This window comes from Choloepus didactylus, chromosome 19 (genome assembly GCF_015220235.1).
Source record: "Choloepus didactylus isolate mChoDid1 chromosome 19, mChoDid1.pri, whole genome shotgun sequence".
In the NCBI taxonomy this organism is placed as follows: Eukaryota; Metazoa; Chordata; class Mammalia; order Pilosa; family Megalonychidae; genus Choloepus; species Choloepus didactylus.
The window spans coordinates 61,386,537-61,407,173 of NC_051325.1; the positions used below are offsets into that span (position 1 = coordinate 61,386,537).

The window sequence follows — 20,637 nt, forward strand, 5'->3', positions numbered from 1 at the left end:
GGTTTTACTAGTATATATCCCACCCCCACCCCCCCATTCTTGATATCCAAATGGCTGGGTCATCTAGAATTTCCAACCAGAGTTAACCATGTACGTTATATTATTTAGGTTTAAGGTTTTTACTAACTTGAACATTATATTTGGTTTTGAATGCAGGTTTAGGATTACTTTGTGATCAAAGTTCTTTAGTTACTAACTTGTTGAATATGACAAGAAAAAAAATACTCTAGGTAATCACTACATTAGATTTTTTAACAACTTTTGAACAGAACCTCCTCCCACCCCACCCCACCCCCCGCCAAGTTCCTTCCCCAACATGCCCTTGCAAATTGAACTAGTACTATCAGGATAAGGTAGCACAAGTAGAAATCCTGGGGTGATTCATCATTTCTTCACGCACAAGGCTGGCATATGAGGGGTCTCCCAAAAAGGAGGGATTTATGTTTCCACCCAAAACAAGCATTTCATCAACGTTGCCAGAAGGCAAAGACAGCTAGTCTCCTTCAAAGTGGATATCTGATGGGAGGGAAGAAAGCAAGCTTCTCTCAAGTCTTGGGTGCACGCTGCTAGCACTTGAGCTAGTGCCGCTGTCTGGAAGCTGGTGGGGATCAGGGGCGACATTCTTGGGAGTCTTGTCTGGGGACCCTGGGCAAGGCATCGACAAGTCTCCACAAATCTGGGGCAAGGAGTCCAGCTTTCTCCACAGATGACTCCCAGGTCTTTAATCAGCACAAGGTGTATTTAATGAGTGCTTTTGAAAACTTGATAAATTAGGAGGAGAGAAAGGTGGGCTAGGAGACCTTAAAGGCTTCCAGGGAGGAGGACATGTCCCTGAGGATGGAAAAGACATGGCTTTTCTCTACAAGTGTTTCTAGAAGCTTTCTACTTGAAGTTGGGATAGCACGGATGGATTCCTGGGGCCAGAAGGGGCTGTTTTCAGCAGGTCTGGCACCCTCTCCACCACTGCCATCTCACTCCTCAAGCCCCTATAATCCTTTAGCCAGGCTAGGAGGCTGAATAAATACTTATTGGTTGACTGATTGCTCTCCCATCCCTCCTATGTCATATTCCAAAAGCACAAGGGTATTTTTGGAAAGCAGTAGGTCTAAACCATCAGACCAGATTAACTGTAAAAGTAGAGGCCCCCAAACCAATATAGACAGAGACAAAGCGTTTGGCCTTTCATGCTTATTTCAAATTTAGAAGGGCAAATGAGAAGTTGCTTACTGATTTGGGAAGTGATGAGAAATCAGACATTAAAATGAGACATTATTACCTGCTGCCAAAGTAGTAAATAAATTTGCATGCTTTGTTTAAAGGGGGAAAAAGAAGGCATCCTGTAATTGAAGAAAAGTTTTTAAAAATGCATAATTCACAGCTCTGCAAAAATATAACATTTACAAGGCTTATACTGGGGCTAAAAAAATGCTTTTTACAATCCCTGCTTTCATCATCTATATGGCATTGCCCCACATTTGCAATAACAGTTTCAGTCATTCTCGTTAATTAAAGTGCTGAAAGTGCTTTGAAGACATAAAGCACTATGGAAGCACTAAATACTATTATTAAAACCTTACAGCTAAAGTTTCTGTTTCACTGGAAACCTATTTATTGTTTCTTAGGCTATTAAAATAATATTATAATTACTTTTTCTCTGGGCTCTTGGAAAATAATTTACAATGACCCCAACTAATGAAAGGCCAAGGAGAATTACATCATTAAGTTTAAGAGTATTTTCAGGATTCTAAGCTGTAGCAAGTCTATTCAGAAATACAAGAATAAGACATTCTTATTCAGAAAGGTGCAAAAGTGCCAAAGAACACAAACTCCATCCATAAATATAAAGCTTACAAGACCACAAAATTCAAATCCCTACATGTGAATCAAACCGTTGTTATAAAACAGGGAATGCTGAAAAGAAACGTTGCTCAGCCAGCCCTCACTTGAGTAAGTGCTGTGTCTGTTTAACCAAATTGAAATGCTAGGTGACTTGGTGCCTTAGGTTGGGGTGGGAGGGTGGGGGTAATTATCCCAAATTTCTGGTGTTGGCGAGAGGCAGACCACATTTGTCCCTTTCTGGATCCTGAAGTTTTCATAACTTCCCTCCCTAAGCCAAATGGGGGGCACCTTCCTCTGGGAAAACTTTCATCTGGTCTGCTCCAAGAATTATGCTAATGGATTGCTCTACCCTTGGCACATAAACCAAGTACTTAAAACAGGAATGACATATTAGAATAAATTAATTCATATGAAAAGTTCACATATAGCAGCTTCCAAATCTATAGGACTTTTTTTTTTTTTTAAAGGTTATACACCCTGCTCCCCTTTTTTTAGAGCCCAGCTAAGTGAAATGCTGGGGCGAAAACTGTAGATGGTGTCAGCTCACTACACCAATTAAGTAAAAATCTCATCTTTCACTTTGTGTCAGGTGAAAACAGAAAACCAAGCAGACCACAAACCAGCTTGTATTTCAGAGCTCTTGCTGTCATTTGCTTACCTGTAAACCCTCGATTCCACCTGCTGTCATTTATTTACAAAGTAAATGCTTTATTTGTTCATCAGTGGTTAGTCATAATAAAATATAGGTGAAACCTACACTTAAAAAAAAAAAAAGGCATTTCAAGCATGGCCTGCTAGGTTAGAAGTTGAAATGATTAAAGCCTGACCTTGCTGTCCACCTTTCTAGGACAATAGTACGGATTGTGCCTTGCTTAGAATATGTGTCAGTATATGACATGCGGCAGTTTCACTCCTTTTAAAGTTCAGGTGTGATACTTATCTCAGAGGGGAAAATGGTATGCCAACACAGGGATTTCCAAATGAGGAGCCTCTTCCCTATATTCATTGTCGTAACTGTGTAGCTACTGGCATAAGTGTTAGGGGTGTATTGGTTACTGTTTACCTTGTACCTCTGAAATACAATGTATTTGTGCTTTGCCATTTGTTAGAAGCAGGAAGGAAGATGCTTTTGAACAAAAGGAGAGAGACAAAAATTTCTGGCCTGTCCCTCGCTCTTAGCAAGTATTCACCCGTTTTCAAAAATGACAATCAAGTTTGTATTGAACAAACTAGCCAAAAAGTTTGTATTGAACAGCTGAAGATATAAAACATAGGCCCTTTCTCGAGGTGGTTTATAACGTAGTCAGTGAATGATGGTGAATCGTGGTCTGTTCAAGGACCCGGGCAGTCACACACTACCCGCTGCCTGCTCATGAGCACATCAGGGTTCACTTTTCTCTATTCACTTCTGTTTCGGTAAGAAGTGTCAACCTAGAACAGTAGTTCCTTTGAACTTTTTTCCAAAGAAGGGCATATTTTTCAGTGGGAGAGAGGACATAATCACAAGTGTGACTGAGCTGGCTTATGTTTGGGAAAAGGGTGGAAGGAAAAGGGTGGCAGCTTTTCATCAGAGTTGGAGAATGTCAGGGGTCTGTGGTAAGACAGGGGAAGGCAGGGCTGCAGGCCAGGAGAGCCCTGTGTCCACCTTCTGTTTCCTGTTCTTAATTTCAAGTGCTCCTTGGTGACTTTGAATCGCCTTCTGTTGTCCTTTCAGAGTCATAAAGAAGAGGCCTTGTAGAATAGGGTAGAAGTGGACCTGAAGGGGCCAAGAAAAATAACGGTTGACATCTTCATCTGTCACACCTTTTCTTACTTTGAGTTGAGCAAACTGGGGGAAAGGGGGATTTCACAAGTCCTGCTGAGTGTTTAGCAGTGTCTTTCTCTTTTCAAAGATGGCTCAAAACTATAGACACAAAAGCAGTTTGCTCAAGGCCTCTGGAGTATTAATCACTTTTTGGGACACCATTTAGAAGTCAAAGAAGGTCAAAGTTGGAAGGGAGATCATGATTACTTTGTAGATGTGGGTTTCCCTGCCGGTAGGCCTGAATTTTACCAGAGGTAGGCCCGGGGATTTAGCGTGACCACCCGGCTACCCCAGGTTCACTTGGGCACATGGTGGGCCTCAAGGGCCAAATCTTGATTGAATGAATAAACTGCACCCAAGCAGACACCTGCGTGGCAGCAAGTGACCCAGGCAAGGCCCCAGAAGGAAACAGTGGCCAAGTTGTCCAGGACTTCAAGTCGCCCCTCTTAGCCTAGTTAGTGCTCTCTGCCCGGCATCCTCGTGTGGACAAGGGGGAGGGCAGGGGCAGGAACGCTTTTGAGTTTTTCAACAATCCTCTGACAAGTTCATGGTGAATAAAATACTTTTCCCTTTGTTCCAGGGCCGGTCCACCATCTCTTCCAGCTGACGGACGACGGTACCACCGCCACCGCTCCCTGGTTCTCCCGCCCGCAGCGCGCCGCCCGCCGCCCGCCGTTTCTGGGAATGCTCGTTTTCTTGGGCTCACATAGCACTCGCCAGAGATCTGCAACCCTTTAGAAGCGTCGCGATTAATTAGGCTTGCCGACCCACACCTACCTCTGCGGGCACGCGCCGCTGGGAGGGAGGGGTGGGTGGCGGTCCCCGCGTGCGCTAACCGGGAAGCTGGAGGTAAGGCGGCGCGCGGCAGCGGTAAGCGCCGCCGTCGCACACTTTGCACGCCGCCAAGGGCTACACCACTCACCGAAAATTGGGAGGCAGGTCTGGAGGCGGGGTCCGGTGCCCACCGCCTTGGGCGCCCCCGGGACCCCCAGCTGCTGCGCCCCCAGCCCCTCGCGCCCCCCCACGATGCCGACCCCCGACCCGCCCATGTCCCCGGGGCGCTCGGCGGCCTGTCTGGGCACGTCCTCGGCGGGCCGATTTTTCGCGCTTCCCCTTCGGTTTATAGGGGCCGCCGCTATGGGTCGGTCCTCTGAAGAGGTTGGGGCGTCATCGGGCCGGTCAGGAGCGCTGTTCCCCGGCGGGGACTCTCAGTCGCGTCGGCACCGCGGAGCGGGCTGCGTCTGGTGGCTGGCCCGGCGCGGCGCTCGCCCGCTCGCTCGCTCTCTTGCTCGGGGCTGCGGCACCGCGGCTGGAGCGAGCCCCGGTCCCCGCGCGGGGCTCGGCGGCAGCGGCGGGCGGCACTGCCTTGCGTGTGAGTGCAACTCACTCACATGTAAGTCCCGGGGCGCCGCGGCCTCCCGCGGAAGTGCGAGTTGCCCAGCGCGGGCAGAGCCACGGGCGCTGGGACAGGGGTAGCGGCACCGGCACCCGGCCGCTGCCGCCCTGCCCCGCGCGCATCCCGGGCATCCCCCAATTCTTTCTCTCTTCTCCTCTCTGCTCTCCATTGGCGTGCCCAAGAGCCAAACCAAGGAGCGCCTCAGGGTAACAGCAGATTCGTGCCATCGTGCCTCTGCACTTTTCTTTTTTGAGTTATTTGACATTTCTTGGTGCTTTTTGGTTTTTGCTGTTGTTGGGTGCTTTTTGGTTTGTTCTCACCCCTTTTTCGTTTGCTCATCCTCGTTGGCGCTAACTCTTAGGCAGCCAGCCCAGCAGCCCGAAGCTCGGGTTGCGGCTGCACAGCGGGGACCTCGCCGATCCCCGACACGGGGCGCACAGGGTCCGGGCAGAGCGAGCCCGGGGGCAAGCAGGGTGCCCCGGCCAGGCGTGAGCCGGGCCCCCGGAGTTGGCTGAGCCACCATGCTGAAGATGGCCATAAAGATGAAAGCCCGAGTGGCCGACAGCGAGAAGACGGCGGCTACTGCCGCCGAAATGGCAGAAGTGGCAGCCGAAGCGGCGGCGGCGGCGGCGGCATTGGCCGAGCCCAGAGAGCCGCCCGCGCTGCGGAACGCCGCGGACGCCTCGAAGACCGCGAAGACCCGGGCGCAGGAGGCGCCCCCTGGGAAGCTCGTGACCGAGAAAGAGAGGAAGAAGCTGGAGAAGAAGCTGCTGGAACAGATGCGAAAGGAGGAGAAGAAGAGGGAGAAGGAGAGGAAGAAGTTGGAGAAGATTCTGAAGAAGAAGAAGAAGAAGGTGCCAGAAGCCCAGGAGGAGGTGCGAGGCGCGGGCCCGGTGGCCGCCGCAGCCGGCGCCGCCGCCGCCGCCGCCGAGGGCGCCGAGGAGGGCGCCGCCGGGGGCGACGAGGGCGCCGGCGGCGGGGGCACGAGTAGGGCCTGGGCCGAGTGGGACGCGGGCTCGGAGGACGAGGACGACGCCTACTACGCGGCCCCGCGCATCGGGGGCATCGTGTGGCGGCCGGGGCCGCTGAAGGCCGGCGCGCTCAGCGCCCACCTGCCCCTCGTGGTCTTCCTGGTCTTCTCGGTGCGCAGCCCCTCGTGGGTGCTCAACTTCCTGCTGCAGAAGCGCACGGAGCAGGGCCGCGGCTGCGGCTTCGTGTTCGGGGCGACCTGCTGCTTCCGAATGTTTCTGGGCTGCGCCTTCTTCTCCTTCTTGGGCAGCCGCGCCAAGCGAAGAGGCCGCGGGCGCCCCGGGGCCACCGGTGCCTTCGGCGCGGGCAATGGCGCCCGGCGCCGGGGGCGCGAGGAGCGGCTCATCTAGCCAGCCCCCCGCCCCCTGCCACCACCGCCACCGCCTCCACCACCGCGACCACCACCACCACCACCACCACCACCACCACCACCACCACCACCACCACCACCAGACACCACCATCGCTGTGTAGTGTGGATTTTTATTGAGTATTTGTGCGTGTGTTTGGACACATTTTCCTTTTCGGTTGCTCTCTCTTTGGTTCGTGCTCGCCTCGCTTTTTCCACACCCCTGCTCTCTGGTTCTCTGTGTCTCTCTCTCTTCGAAAATTTTCCTCAGGCCGGGCTCGGCTCCCTCCCCTTCCGCCCACCCCGGCCCCTCGGCGGCGCCCGCGGGAGGAGGGGGGCCGCGGCCTCGGGGGCCGCGGGGCGACGCGGCCCGGGGGGTGGAGCGTTGGCGTCGTGCGAGGGGTCGTCACAGGCGCGGAGACGCCCCCTCTCCCCCCGCGGCCCGGCCACGCTGGGGCCCCGGCCGGGGAGGGGTGGGGGGCGGCTCCCGGGCCCCGGCCCGGCGCGGGCGGCGGGAACCCCCTTCCCGGGCCGCCGGGGGGGTGCCTCCCTCCGCCGGCTCCCGCCCTCCGCGCCGCGGCGGCGGCTGCTGCTCATCCCCCCTCCTCCTCCTCGTCCTCCTCCTCCTCCCACCCCCCCTCGCCGCCGCCGCCTCCTCCTCCCCCCGCCTCCCCCCGCCCGCCGCGGCATTTTGGGTCGGGGCGGCGGCGGGGCCCGGGCCGAGGCAATAAGAGCGGCGGCGGCGGCAGCGGCGGCAGCAGCTCCCGCGGCTCCTGCTCTCGTCCGCCTCGGCCCGGCGGCGGCCGCCATCAGCCCCCTCGGCCTTGGCTCGGGGGGCGGGGAGCTGCGCGCGCCCCTCGGCTCCGACCGACGCCACACACCCCCTCGCGCCCGCCCGCGGCCCGCAGTCCGCCCGGCGCGCTCCTCGCGAGCAGCCGAGCCCGCCCCGGCCCGCCCCGGCCCGCCCGCCCGGCGCTGCCCCGGCCCGCGAGAGGCCGCCCGCCCCGGCCCGCCGCCGCCGCCGCAGCCCCGGCCGCGCCCGCGCCCCTGCCGCCACCGCCGTCGCCATGGGCTGCCTCGGGAACAGTAAGACCGAGGACCAGCGCAACGAGGAGAAGGCGCAGCGCGAGGCCAACAAGAAAATCGAGAAGCAGCTGCAGAAGGACAAGCAGGTCTACCGGGCCACGCACCGCCTGCTGCTGCTGGGTAAGGGCGGGGCGGGGGGCGCCGGCCAGGCCCGGCCCGGGAGCCCCTCGGGGCGCCCCGCAGGCCGCGCGCGCCGAGCCCGCCCCCCGCTCTGGCGCGCACCCCCTCGCCCGTCGCCCTCGGCGGGCTCTGTCCCCGGGGGGTAGGGGGGGCGAGGCCGGAAGGGGGACCCCGGGGCGCGGATTCGGCCGGGCGGGGGCTCCAGGCCGGGCGGGGGTCCCCCTCTCCCGGCGCGCCCGCCCCCCCCTCGCTTTCCCTCTCGCTCTTTCTCTTTTTCCGCGAGGCCTACGCGACGCCGGGGGTTTGGGTGCGTGTTGGGGAGGGGGAGGGGAGACGGGGCGCGCGAGACCGCGACCAAAGAAAGGGTTTCGGGGACAGGAAATGGGGTGGCGGGGTCAAGGAGGGGGACCCGTCTCCGTGTAGTGTGTGATTTGTTGGGAGAGGGGGGAATATTGGGGGGAGGGGAGAGGCGAGAGAAGAGGGGGTGTCGCTGGGGGGCCTCGCCAAGGGGAGGCTTTGGCGGGGGAAGTGGCCGCGGAGAGTCGGGGGGAGCGGGTGACATCAGCCCCTCGGAAGGGATCCGAGTGGTAAAGGTGGTGCAGTGGGGGGGAGGGGGCGCGGGCGAGTCGTGGCGCCGGAGGGAGGGGGGCGAGGAGGGAGCGCGGCGGCCGCTGGGCGCGACCCGGTGCGTTTTGGGCACGACCCACTGTGTGTGCGCGCGGAGCTGGAGAGCAGACGTGTCCCGGGCCGGGCCGGGCGGTGCAAGGAAGCGAAGGAGAATCGAATAAAATAAAACCAAAAAAAAAAAAAAGAGAGAGTGTTAGTACGCGAAGTGCCCTGTGAAGCCAAATGACACGTCATTTTTACAGTATGACCTTTTTTTCCCCTTCCAGATATGCAGGCTTTTTGAAAAGCAGAGAATTAATTGTAGCAGCAGCAGCAGCAGCACCCCCCACCCCGCCCCGTGCAATAAACCATTAAACACACAGACACACACACACACACACACATTTTCCTGTTAGTCGGCCACATTAAGAATGCTTTGTGGAAAAAAAAAAAAAAACATTCACAAATTAGATAAAACTGGAAAATGAAATTTGTCTGTAAATGGCTTCTTGGTTTGGAAATGGCGTTTTTTTGTCCTGTTCAAGGGTTGGGGGGGATTAAGGGTGCTTTAAGATTTTTTTTCCTAGGTGGAAGGAGATGGAAGGGCATTAATTAGTTATTTGTCAAGTGACATTTGGTTGTTTGGCTTTGGGTTTTTCTTCTCTCTTCTCTTTTTTGATTGTGGTTTTTCCTCTTTGGCAAATAATAACTATAAGGAGACGGCCTTTACCTCCTTTTTAATTTAAGTCCTGTGTTTTTTTGGGGGGGGGGGTGAGGGGGCATCAAAGAAATTGTTAAAATGACCAAAAGAATTGCATAAGCACTAATGACAATGGAAGTTTTCCATTTCCTTGGTAATTTGGCTATCTGGATAAATTTATGAATTTGTTAGGTTAAATCCTAGTTCATGGTCACATTTCAACAAAACAGCTTGATTATAAAGAACAAAATGTAAAAGGCCGGTTTTCTTTGTGGTGTTTAGTTTGGTTTTTTTTGGATGGGACATGTCTTTGTTCTCCTGGGATCAGATTTCTATAAAGTGAAAAATTAAAAGTCTCTTTGGTGTTTATTCACTTGCAATTCCAGTAATTAAATGTACATACATCGAGGCCTTGACTAAAACTTCTGAGGGTAAAATTATGCTATGTGAATATTAATATGCATATGGTGATTTGGTTTCAAAGCATAACCTGGAAAAGTCTAGGGTCTCCCATGAATGCTATCTGAATACTAATTGAAGTCAAGTGTGATACTAATGGTATCTTAAATTTCTAACACCGTTTAGGCATTGATCACAAAGTCACCACTTAATGTGAGACTCGAAATACACCTTGCACTACTGTGAGCTAATCTTTCTGAGCTCTTCTAGTTTAAATGACTAAATTTTATCACAGTTTATTGATAGCATGTGTCATCATGATAGTGACACATTTTGCGTCTTTGAACAATTCTCTTCGAGTAATACCCCCCAAGAGGAAGAAAATTGCCCCAGATCTTCCCTTTTTACCATATTTTAATTTAAGGACATAAATATTGAATGAATTAACAGAACTACAAAATACTTGCAGTAATTTTTCAGCCCAATCCTCCAATTTCAGATATGTGGAAACTGAGGCACAGATCTCTAAAACAGGCTATGCATTTTAACATTTCTCCAATAAGACTGTTGGAGATCCTGATTCATATCATTTATGAAATCTCTTACTAGTGCCCTTTATATTTTAATATATGAGTTAAGCTGATTAAGGTAGAGTGTTTGCTTTGAAATCAATGTTTCTGTGGAAACTAATTTTAACTTTTACAGATACTGATTGCAGCCTTGGGAAGAGGCAAACGAAGGAGGACTGACTGCCTTGCTGTCTGGGCAGTGAAATCAAACAATGAATAAAAGTGAAAAAGAAAGAAATGGGGGTGGAGGCACACAGGTTTGTGTGGGAGGAGGGCAAATAAATTGTTCACTTAGGGATAATTTGGAGAAGAGGGTTCATTTGGAAAAAGAAAGTGAAAAACAGCAGCCAATCCTCCTTCTAGCTTGGTGGAAATGTGCTTGTTTGATATATGAAATGCATTCTTTAAACATAGATATATATGTATGTAAACGAAAGGTGATTTAAAATGGAGACAAGTGTTCCTTCTTACTGTTTTAGTTGGGAAGGGTTTGGAGTATTTTTCCTTATGATTAAAGTCTTGTCCCTTCAGCCCTCTTGATTGCTGCTGCAGGTTACCTAACATTAATGTGGTTGTTCTCCAGCACTTTCCTGGAGATTTAAATGTGTTTTTTGAAAAGATGACAGATAACTGACGATCTTCCATTTTCTCCTGCACCTGATTATTGTGTCCAGAGGGAATTTATCTTTTGAAAGATACAGTTGTGGGGAAAGGGGGCCCAGTAAGTGGATAAAATACCATACCATGGTCTCAGGGGTGGATTTTGAAGTAGCCCAAGGGGAGGAAAATCTGCCCTGAGAACCTGCACTGGCCTGGGCATTGTTTGTGAACCCCGGGTGCTTTCGTGACGCATCCGACAAACAGTGACTTCTGTGGCTCTATAGGTTTCTGTGTACAATTTACCCGAGAGTGCACACATTCCGGAGATTCCATTTTGCAGTTTTAAATTCAGTTTGCCCTTTCCCCCTCAAATGACAAAACTGCATCACTCCTTCTCTTCGCCCCTTTCCTTCTCCACCCTACAATTTTTAAAACAACCACCACAAACAGAACAACCCCCCGGGGAAAACACACGCGCACACAAACACACACACATGCACACACGAAAGCCAGCCAGACCTTTCATTCCTGTTTGTCGTTCTGATGGTGACATAACTTCAGGAGACCCAGAGCCCAACCTTCCTTTCATTTTCTCTGCGTCGAAATGTCAAGGAAAATCGCACGTCTATTGTTTGTGTTTGTTTTTTGCGTGTTGCTTCTCTGGAAAAGACGGCAGTCCTCGCCCTGGCCGAAGCGTGTAAGATGCCTCCTTCTTGACCTGAGACTTACTTTCGTTTTCTAGGTGCGGGAGAATCTGGTAAAAGCACCATTGTGAAGCAAATGAGGATCCTGCATGTAAATGGGTTTAATGGAGAGTAAGTGTCATATCTGCCCTAAGGGAATAAGAGAGTGTCACAAATTTCAGGCTAACCTTTAGGAAGCATAGGTAGGGTTTTGGGGGTGGGGCAGTCAATTCTCACTTAATTTTTCAGTCTACGTGTTAAAAATTCCTGGGAAAAGCTTTCTTAGGGAAAATATCCCCTCCTCCTTTTGATCTTTGGTGCAACAAATAATAATTAAAAAAAAAAAAAAGCCACCAATGTTCTTGTAAAACATGTCCCTTTCCAAGGAAATTAGCGCCTGGTGGCAGGGGACAGTTAACAGCCAACAGCACTTGGCTTGGCGACAGCGCCTGAGCCCAGGTCCTGCCGCAGCCCTGCTGCAGAGTTTTGCTGCAGTGATTCTCCAACATGGCTGACCCAGGCGGTGGTTGTCCCCTCGCCCTCCTTGCTGACCACTGCAGCTTGATTTTTATTTTTTTCCCCCTAGCAGATTTCAGCATAATGAACCCGGGCGGGATGTTTTACACTATTAGGGAAACATTGTTTCCGTAATATTCTATAAAACAAAGTTGGAAGTAGCAGCCCTTGCTAACAATTCCTCAGGGGCTTTTTTTGTTTTGTTTTGTTTTTTAAGAATTAACATTGTGGCTAATCATTGTTTCTTGTTTTAAAAAATCAGTACTCCTGCCAAAAGAAATTCAAAGGGAATATTTAAATGATGGAATGACTTGGAATTAGGCATTTTTTGCCTTTGGAAAGTCCTCCTCAGCATCCTGCTGAAGGATAATGCAACAATACTGCAGTGAGAATAAAGATTAAAAAAAAGCCCCACAAAAACCAGTATGTAGTATGGTCACAAAGACAGGTATGGGGTCCTGCTTGCCACCAAGAAGGCAAAGGGAAGTTCAGTAAAATCACAGAATTCACTTTTCTCCTCGGGCCCCAGCTGGACCCCTTGGTCTTTGTCATGTAACAAAATGCGTGAAGCAGAAAAGGCCAAGTTCAGCATCCTTACTAGATGGCAGACCCCGAGGCACCCACTGGGCAACTGCTGACAAAGCAGCAATCCATTCCCTTCCGTAAACCTGGATTCCCTGGAAAAGTTACCCCTCAGCCACATCCCCTTCAGTTTCAGAAGGGGAGGTTGAGTCAGGTGGCACAGTTTAATTCGTCTATTCCCAAAACAAACAGAAAAACAAAACCAAGCCCGCCTACTGTCCAGGAAATGAAGAATTTCATCACCTTTCAGAGGTAAAAGAACTGCCATCTGAAGGCAGCTCGTTATGGAAAATTCTCGAATTTGTTAGCTCCTATAATCACGGAGAAGAAAAGGATGACATCACCCATACAGATGGGCATTTTAGTTTAGAATGATTTTTGTACTTTAACCCTGAATTCAGGAAGACTATTAGTGTGCAGAAGAATGGGCTATTTTACCAGTTTTATGAATGACTCCCAATGAGTCATCAATATGCGCACATACAGGCTGTTACAGCAACTCACTGTCACTTGTCACAAAACAATTCTGAAATTCTTGATACCTGACACACTTTCTAGTGAAGCGTTGCCGACAGATACTGCCACCTGAAATGGGCTTTTAGCCAGGAATTTATAATTTAAAAATGTATATCTTGCATAATTTTGCCCCTGGCCTGGCCTGAGGGCACTTGTTTCTCCGGAAGACTAGTTAAGGAAAACTAATTTGACCAAGTACCCCCTAGACAAATATTTTGATTAAAACTGGACAGGGCTAGCATTTTTTAAAGGATGCAGCAGCCGCTGTTTACCAAATGGAAAATAAAACTTTTAGTCAGTTATTTCAAGGATGTCTTACTATGTACAGATTGCCCTAAATTTTTGAATCTTTAGAGAAAGGCTTCTTCTTGGCCTGTGAAGTGAGCCAGTCTGTAATGCAGATGAGGCATTTAAACCAGAACTTCTCTTTTTTATTTTCTTTTGCCTCCTTTGTAGAGGGAAGCCATAGGTAATCTCCAAGGATGGTAAATTTAGCCTGTGAAAATGACATACGGGGGATTTCTTCATGTGCGTCGGGATACCTTATTTTTATCTCGCCCAACTGAGCTTTTTTTTTTTTCCTTTTTCCTCACTGCAGTATTGCAACAAAGGCAGTTTCCTTATTAATTCGGAATTCCCTACAAAGTGGGGACATCCACGCACTAAAGGGTGTTTCGTGCGGTGGGACTTGCCCTCGCGCCCCTCTGTGACCCTGCATTGTGTTAGGTGGGCCTGGCTCCCTGCGGGCTGCATGCCATTTCGTTTTTAGAGTAACGTGCAATATTAATTTGACCTTCAGCAATACAGAGGTCGAATGTGGATTTTCCTACCTCAAAGCCAGCTCTTCCTTGCATTTAATGCAAGAGGGGAAAAAAAAAAAAACCACCATTCCTGTTGTTGAGCTAAGCTAAGCAATTACAAAACCATATAGAAGGCTTGGCTGTCCCACCCTTTCCTGCCCTCGAGGAGGAATTTTTACTATGTAAGAAGAGCGTGTTGTTTGGGTTTGGTTTTATGATAGTAGATTTTTGTTCTTTTTATTTTTTGCTGCCTCACAGTCCAGACAATGTATGGATGTTGGGGAACAATTATTTATAAATAAAAATGTTTTATAGCTAGTTTCCCCAGCTGCTAAAAGGGAGGTCATTAATTTTGCACCAGGAAATCATGAGCCAAATGCTCCCCTGTCAATTGCTTTGTGTGTTCAGCTAAAACGCATGGGAAGCGTGTGACCCGGGAGAATTAGGAGCCTTTTGCACTGCCATATTCTCAAAAGAACTGTGAGGTAAATCACTGCTTTAGCTCCCTAATGCATGTACATTTAGTGAAAGCACAAGAAAATAATTATCGGTCCTTCTGTATCCGATCAGACTCTCAAGAGGGCCCTGCTAATGCTACAGCCAAGGTGTGGAATTTTTCTCTCCCGGTTCCAGTGTAGCCAGAAAGACAACCTAAAAAATAACGGGAAGACAGAGGCGCGGATTGTTGCATTTTCTCTTGGCCATTTGTTTAGGAATGTAGAGAGGCTGTGTGGGGTTTTTGTGAAATTGCGGTGCCTTGCAGATTAGGTGAGCTTTCAATCTCTCTTTAAAAGGGGCGGCGAAGAGGACCCGCAGGCTGCAAGGAGCAACAGCGATGGGTAGGCACATTCAAAAACAGAAATATTTTTCATAAAACAAACATGAAGATCATCCTGGGAAACCAAGGGCAGCGATCTGAGAGGAAAACAAGTCATTTGGGAGCCATCGGCCATGTTGGTATATGTTGCCACATGACACATAAGCCATTTTTTAGCATTTTGGAGCAAGTTAAGTGTAAAACATAATTGGGGGGGGCATGTTGAAAGTATAATTAGCTCCAGCTGGGAGAAAGTTAAAGCTTTCAGCATTGGAGGATCAGTTTAGGATTTTGAGAATTGATGTTTTTCCATATGGTTTCTATTTTCCCCCCAGTTCTCTATTTGAATCAGCTACTTGTTTTTAAAACTATCTATTAAATTCCATCCACCCAGTGGTTTGTCTGATTTTAAAATCTCAAACCTCTTTGAGGGGAAACATGCCCTGTATGAAAATACGCAGTGCCGTACAGTCCTTAATTTTGAAGAACAACTTGGCACCTTGCAGAATATCGTTTTTAAGAATTGGAAAGTCTTTGGTCTTCTAAAAATGAACAAATTTATTTAATCCCAGGCCCTTTACATTATCTACTAGATAAGGAAATTGACGATGGCATCTTTTTTTTTTCCAATTATTAGCAAATGATGTTTTCCTTCACTTCCTGCCCCCTCATGCCATCACATACAAATAACATGCATGCCAGGGAACCCAGGCTAGTGCTGCTCATACATTTAGCATGCCAGGATGGAGCAGCTAGTCCTCATGAACACGCAGAACCCAGCTGACTTAGCCTCGGTCATCTCAAAGAAATAGCTTCTGTAGCCTGGGAAGGGAGGGGCAAAGGATCTAGGGGTGGGGGGCAGAGTTAACTGACACATGTTTGTTCATCTGTTTCTTTTAGAATATATTATCCCTAGATGGTGGCTACGGTTTCTCATCTCCCGGCCATGTCCCATCACTCTTTGCATGCTGGAATCACTCGTCTTTAGGAACTTCCAATAAGAATACTATTCTGTTGAGGGAGGGAGGGGGGGTGGGGCCCCACTATCTGACCTTTAAAGATAACTGAGTAAATCTACCCAAAATGAAATCCTTGATTGGCAAATGTGTGGTATAACAACAGTCAAAAATGGCATCTACGTAAAAGCTAATTGACAGTCTACTGTACCAAAAGCTGGCATTTGAGGAGTATGAAAAGTCCCTCTTGAGTAACCTACTATGTATAGATGTCGTGCAAGACCCTTGAACCCCACTAATACCCTGTCTGCAAATCTATCTGTGACTCTGTTCTACAATGAAAACTTAAAGTATTAACACACGCGGTAAATAAAAATTCTCTGCATGTCTCAGCAACCCCTGCATCTTGCGTCTGTCTTCTGTCTTCCTTCTTTTGTCTGTCTTTTCCCACAAAAGCACAAAGATAAGGTATAAAACTGGATGAAACCTAATACAGCACAGCCTTCCCTTACCACTTGGCACGGGGGAGGGGGGGTGCTCTCAAAATTCAAACCCAGCCAGTCTGCTTTATACATAGGTATAGGAGAGGGGCAACGATACCCTAAAAGGACTTCCAGCCCCCAACCCCCAATATTTAAGTCAATCAGAATTCTGGTGATTGATAAATCTGTTTTGGCTTCTTTAACTCATTTAGAGACATCTAACGCATTTTCTCTAAATTTCACAACTTGGTGTTTACATTGATTAAGTGATAGTAAAAATGATGATAAACCTGCCAACCCCCAGTATAATATTTCCATCTACATAGTAATTGCTTCAATGGAAGAATTTTATGTTTTAGTATTACACACCCGAATTAGATTTTAGATTTCTATTTTAGCTGTTTTATACTTGATATACTCCCACACCTATTCACATAACGTAGATGAATACTGAACACGCTCTCAAAATATCTGTATTTAAGACTGGAAGTTTTCCAATTATCATACTACTACTTAGACCAAAATATCAAACTGAATGAAAGAACCTTGTCTCTAGAAATACTTTTCTCCTGCCGTATGTAGAGTGGGGTATTTAATACCCAGACGTGTTTAATTTTGCTATTGTCAGGACCTTTATAAACCAAAGGTTAATGGATTTTCATTACCGAGGGAACAGAGCCTGTTTTTAATGAATGGGAATGGATTTGTCCCGTGGGTTTTTAGGTAAGTTCTTAATTCATGAGGGAACGCTAGGGGCAAACACACGTCCTTTTAATATCTAACATCTAAATAACTAATACTAGGCTCTGACACCAAGACTGGAAATCCTTTGAAAAGATTAATTTCAGAATCGAGCTTTGATTCTGTGTCTCCAAAGCAGAACAGGCCCCCCATCCCCACCCCGTGTGCTGTGCACTCTCGACCCCCATGGGGCAGATCCTCAGAGTTTAGGGACAGAACCACAATTTGGGAACGGACTTCCACCCCGTCCCGCTTATCCCATCTGCTTCTGAGTTTCTCTGGCCCGGCTGGGCTTGCCCTCTGGCCCTTCCCCAGGCCTTCCCCAGCCTCGACCACTAACTGGACCCGCACCCCGCTCCATTTCTTTGGCCTAGGAAGAGGGGGCAAGGGGGTCATTTGGAAAGAGAAGGCAAAGTGCTCAGTAAATGTTAGCCTTTGTTATAATTATTTGCAGAGGACAGACCAGGTCCTTGGGGGGGATGGGAACCCCCCATATACGAGGACGCACAGCTTCCCCGTGAGGCCTGCTAACTGCTCCAACAGGCTGCGATTGCCGTTAATCCCCCTTGCATTTCCCCTACATTAATTTTCCAGGGGTTTTGAGGTTTTTTGGGTTTATTTTTTTATTTCTACTTCCATTCCGTGAGTCTTGGTGAATCAACCAGTGAACTGGGAACCTCAAGACATTTTTTAAAAAATCTCAAACAGCAAGAAAAAGCCAAGGGCGGATGCTGTCCTGCGGTCCCTGCCCCTGGGCCCAGGGCGCTGGCCCTCCAAGCCTCCGTTTCCCCAACCGCAGGGCTGGGGCGATAGTGCCTGCCTCCTGCCGGCGTCCTCGTTCTGCCGCAGGGCCTAACGAAGGGCTGCAGCGCGTGCTGCCTCCACCCCCCCAACCACATCGTCGGGGGCACAGCAAGAGAAGTGCCCCAAGCAAGAGGTCCTTTCTTGTCCCCTGAAAGCACAAACTCTAATGAAGTCCCAGTTGCCAGTTTTGGTAAGACGTGTGGCATTTGGACTGCTGTCATCTGGTACAAAAATTAACCTCAGGGGTTCGGGGAGCCCCAAAGCTCAAGGGTGTAAGCCTTTGCCTAGGGTGTCCACTGCCTCCAGTGGAAATCGTGCCAGGCGTGATGCACAGGCCACCCAATATGCCCAAGTTAGTGTCAGAATTCACAGAACCTCCAGCCCCTGCCGTGTGGTCCCACCCGCCCCGAAGCGCAAGTCCCGGATCTGGGAGGATGGCTGGCGGTAGAGCCCTGTTCACACCAATTAGTGTCCTAAACTAGCAATACTGTTCATTGGTGCCGGCCACACAGCCCAGCACCACACCTGGCCTGGGATAGGCACCTGATAGCTTATATTAAAAAGAGTGAATGCATTAAATAGACATATAAAGGGGCCACAAAGCCCTGGAATCCATTATTTTGCAATAAAGGCTGTTGCTAATGAACCACTGCTTCCAAATACTACCACCTGCAGTAGCTGGTTGTCAGTAAACTAGTCCAGTGACTGAGTGAATCTCAAGTCAAACCATGAACCTATTCTGTACCCCTGTCACCCCACATTCACCTGTCAACCCCGCACACTCCAATACCCCCTCCCCCACAGGTGACAGGGCCGCCAGATATGTTCCTGGATGCTGTGGGGGTTTCAAGCCATTGGAACCACCCTTGACATGGTAAATAAACAGGGCCCAACTTATGGTACAGTAGCCTGGATGGCTGCCTCGATGCCGATTTGCTGATCTGCCCCGAGAGGGCATGTCCTTGGGACACAATCAGGAGGCTATAATTTGAACTGCCTTGATTTGGGGGCCTCCAATCTGCACAGTACTGAACCCACAACTCCTCAAAGAACAGAATACTATGCTTTTAGTTGGAATATCTTGACTAAAGCGACACTTTGAGTCAACGTGATGCAATATGATTGTTTTCTTCTTTTCAATCCCGCTGTAGTGAGAAGGCAACGAAAGTGCAGGACATCAAAAACAACCTGAAAGAGGCCATTGAAGTAAGTGCTCTGCTCCTTTCTCCCCCCGGTAGCCTCCCTTTCAGGCAGGCCTTTTCCCTGACTGCTTGCCCAATCCTTTTCAGACCATCGTGGCCGCCATGAGCAACCTGGTGCCCCCCGTGGAGCTGGCCAACCCTGAGAACCAGTTCAGAGTGGACTACATCCTGAGTGTGATGAACGTGCCTGACTTTGATTTCCCTCCCGTAAGCAAAGCCCTTGACTTGGGTTTCCTTAGCACCATTCACCTGACTGGTGGAATGCACAGGTGATAGCAGGCTGAGACTTGAGCCCTGCTCACATACATCTGCACGCCAGCTAGGAACATCATTTTGCCCACCGGCGAGAGAGTATCAGAACCATGCTTTGGGAAAGCACATTTCAGTCATATTGACAGTTGGGGAACAAGTTAATTCCGTACATGTCCTTGATGCGTACAAAACCATGTAATCTGAACAAATCTGGTTTGTTCAAGATGGATGAGCAAACTTCTACCACCCCACAAGTAAACCACAGACTTTAATACTACATGTCTCACTTTATTAGATTGTAAATTTTTGTGAGGGAAAAAGTTGTGCGCTGTGAAGTCTTAATTATTCCCTCATACACATCTTAAGACAAAACTGTGTGTTAATATGGCACACAGATACTAATTGTCCAGTTAATAAAATTGCACTTGAGAGTGTCCTAAGATACCAAGGAGTGCACAAATGAATGCCAGTTCTGAGTTTCATAAATGGAAGACATTGTCATTTTAAACAAGTTACCATTTAACGTTTATCGAGGTTTTTCTAAAGTTGGTCTTGGCCCTAGGGCAAACGAAAAGAAAGCTTTTCTCATCATTAAAAAAAAAAAAAAAAAAAACTCACCTGAATTGTAACTCAGAAATAAATTACATAGTAAAAATTCCAGGAAAAAAAACCCAAGCAAACATCTTTTTCCATGCATCCTCTGATTGGCGTGGGTAACACTGTTTGCGATGATTTGCTTGCTGCATCAAGAACTATTGTTAGAGAACAGAGAAAGTCTCACGTACAGACACATAAGTTTTGGCCCTTTTGTGGGGCACGAATGGTTTATGAGCGGGGAAGGGGAAACGAGGGGAAGATGTGCAAGTTTATAAGGCCCCAAAGGAAAAGACTTGTCTATAGTTAAAACAATGAGTTATTGTTGCCTTTTGTTAGGCTTTCGTGGGAATTTGTGTTTGTGTACTTTAAATGGGTTTGGCTGCAGACTTTACTAGTGGGAAAGCAGTATTAATAAGTATGGGTAGGTAATTAAAAAAAATAGCATTTGTTTGGAAAAAAAATTGGGAGCAGTAAATGCACATAGAATGCAACCCATTGACTTATTCATGAAATAGGATTCTGTATTTCTAATAGGAGAAGAAAACATGGCAGCCACAATAGGATGCATCCGTGTAATAAACTTTTTGTTTGCCTTACCAGTATCTGAACTTTATGTTCCAACCTATTTTTAATCCTTCTCCTGAAAACTTCTCTTATCCTTCTGACTTGAGGTATTGATTATCACCTTCAAGCCAGAAACTGCAAACGCAACCAGGCAATGCAAGGCTGATACAACCTATATGAACCAGAAACAGATTGTAAAACATTTAAATCAGGCACTATAGATGTTGACATCCCCGAGCACATCCTTTCTGTCTAAGGACTCCCTCTCTGCTTAATGCAAAACGTTTAATTACTGCGTTCGCACTGGAGAAAAACCTTCCCTTCCCTCCAAGGGGAAGATTGCCCCCCACGTAATTAAGCCTGTTTTTCTGTTGAAATGAAACGTGAATCATCACCTACTGTGATTTAGCAGGCTATTTGCTGCTTTATTTCTTCCTCACAGCCCTCACCAAAATGGCAGGCACTGATGAGGCCAGATTTGCCAGAAATTACCAATGACGGTATTTTTTGGTAAGATTCAGATTTTCCTGGAAGGAAAATTTAAGTCCCAGCACATCTTAAAATCAAGTTTCTTGTTTTCACAACACTGAATCATTCATTGGCACATTCTCCCAACACAGATTAGTGTA

At 48.5% G+C, this 20,637-nt stretch overlaps 1 protein-coding gene across 8 annotated transcripts in view; it reads left to right on the top strand.

The window, feature by feature from the left end:
- The window catches only part of GNAS (GNAS complex locus), a 56,992-nt gene that overhangs the window by 29,634 nt on the left and 6,721 nt on the right, over positions 1 to 20,637 (top strand). For 2 of the 8 annotated variants that reach the window (XM_037811340.1, XM_037811341.1), the window contains 4 exons: positions 11,239 to 11,311; positions 14,388 to 14,432; positions 18,545 to 18,599; positions 18,683 to 18,802. In XM_037811340.1, coding sequence (XP_037667268.1) covers positions 11,239 to 11,311; positions 14,388 to 14,432; positions 18,545 to 18,599; positions 18,683 to 18,802 — 293 coding nt within the window. Of the gene's footprint in view, positions 1 to 4,970; positions 5,037 to 7,124; positions 7,623 to 11,238; positions 11,312 to 14,387; positions 14,433 to 18,541; positions 18,600 to 18,682; positions 18,803 to 20,637 lie in introns of those variants that run through there. The other 6 variants (XM_037811347.1, XM_037811346.1, XM_037811342.1 and 3 more) reach the window with 6 other exon arrangements.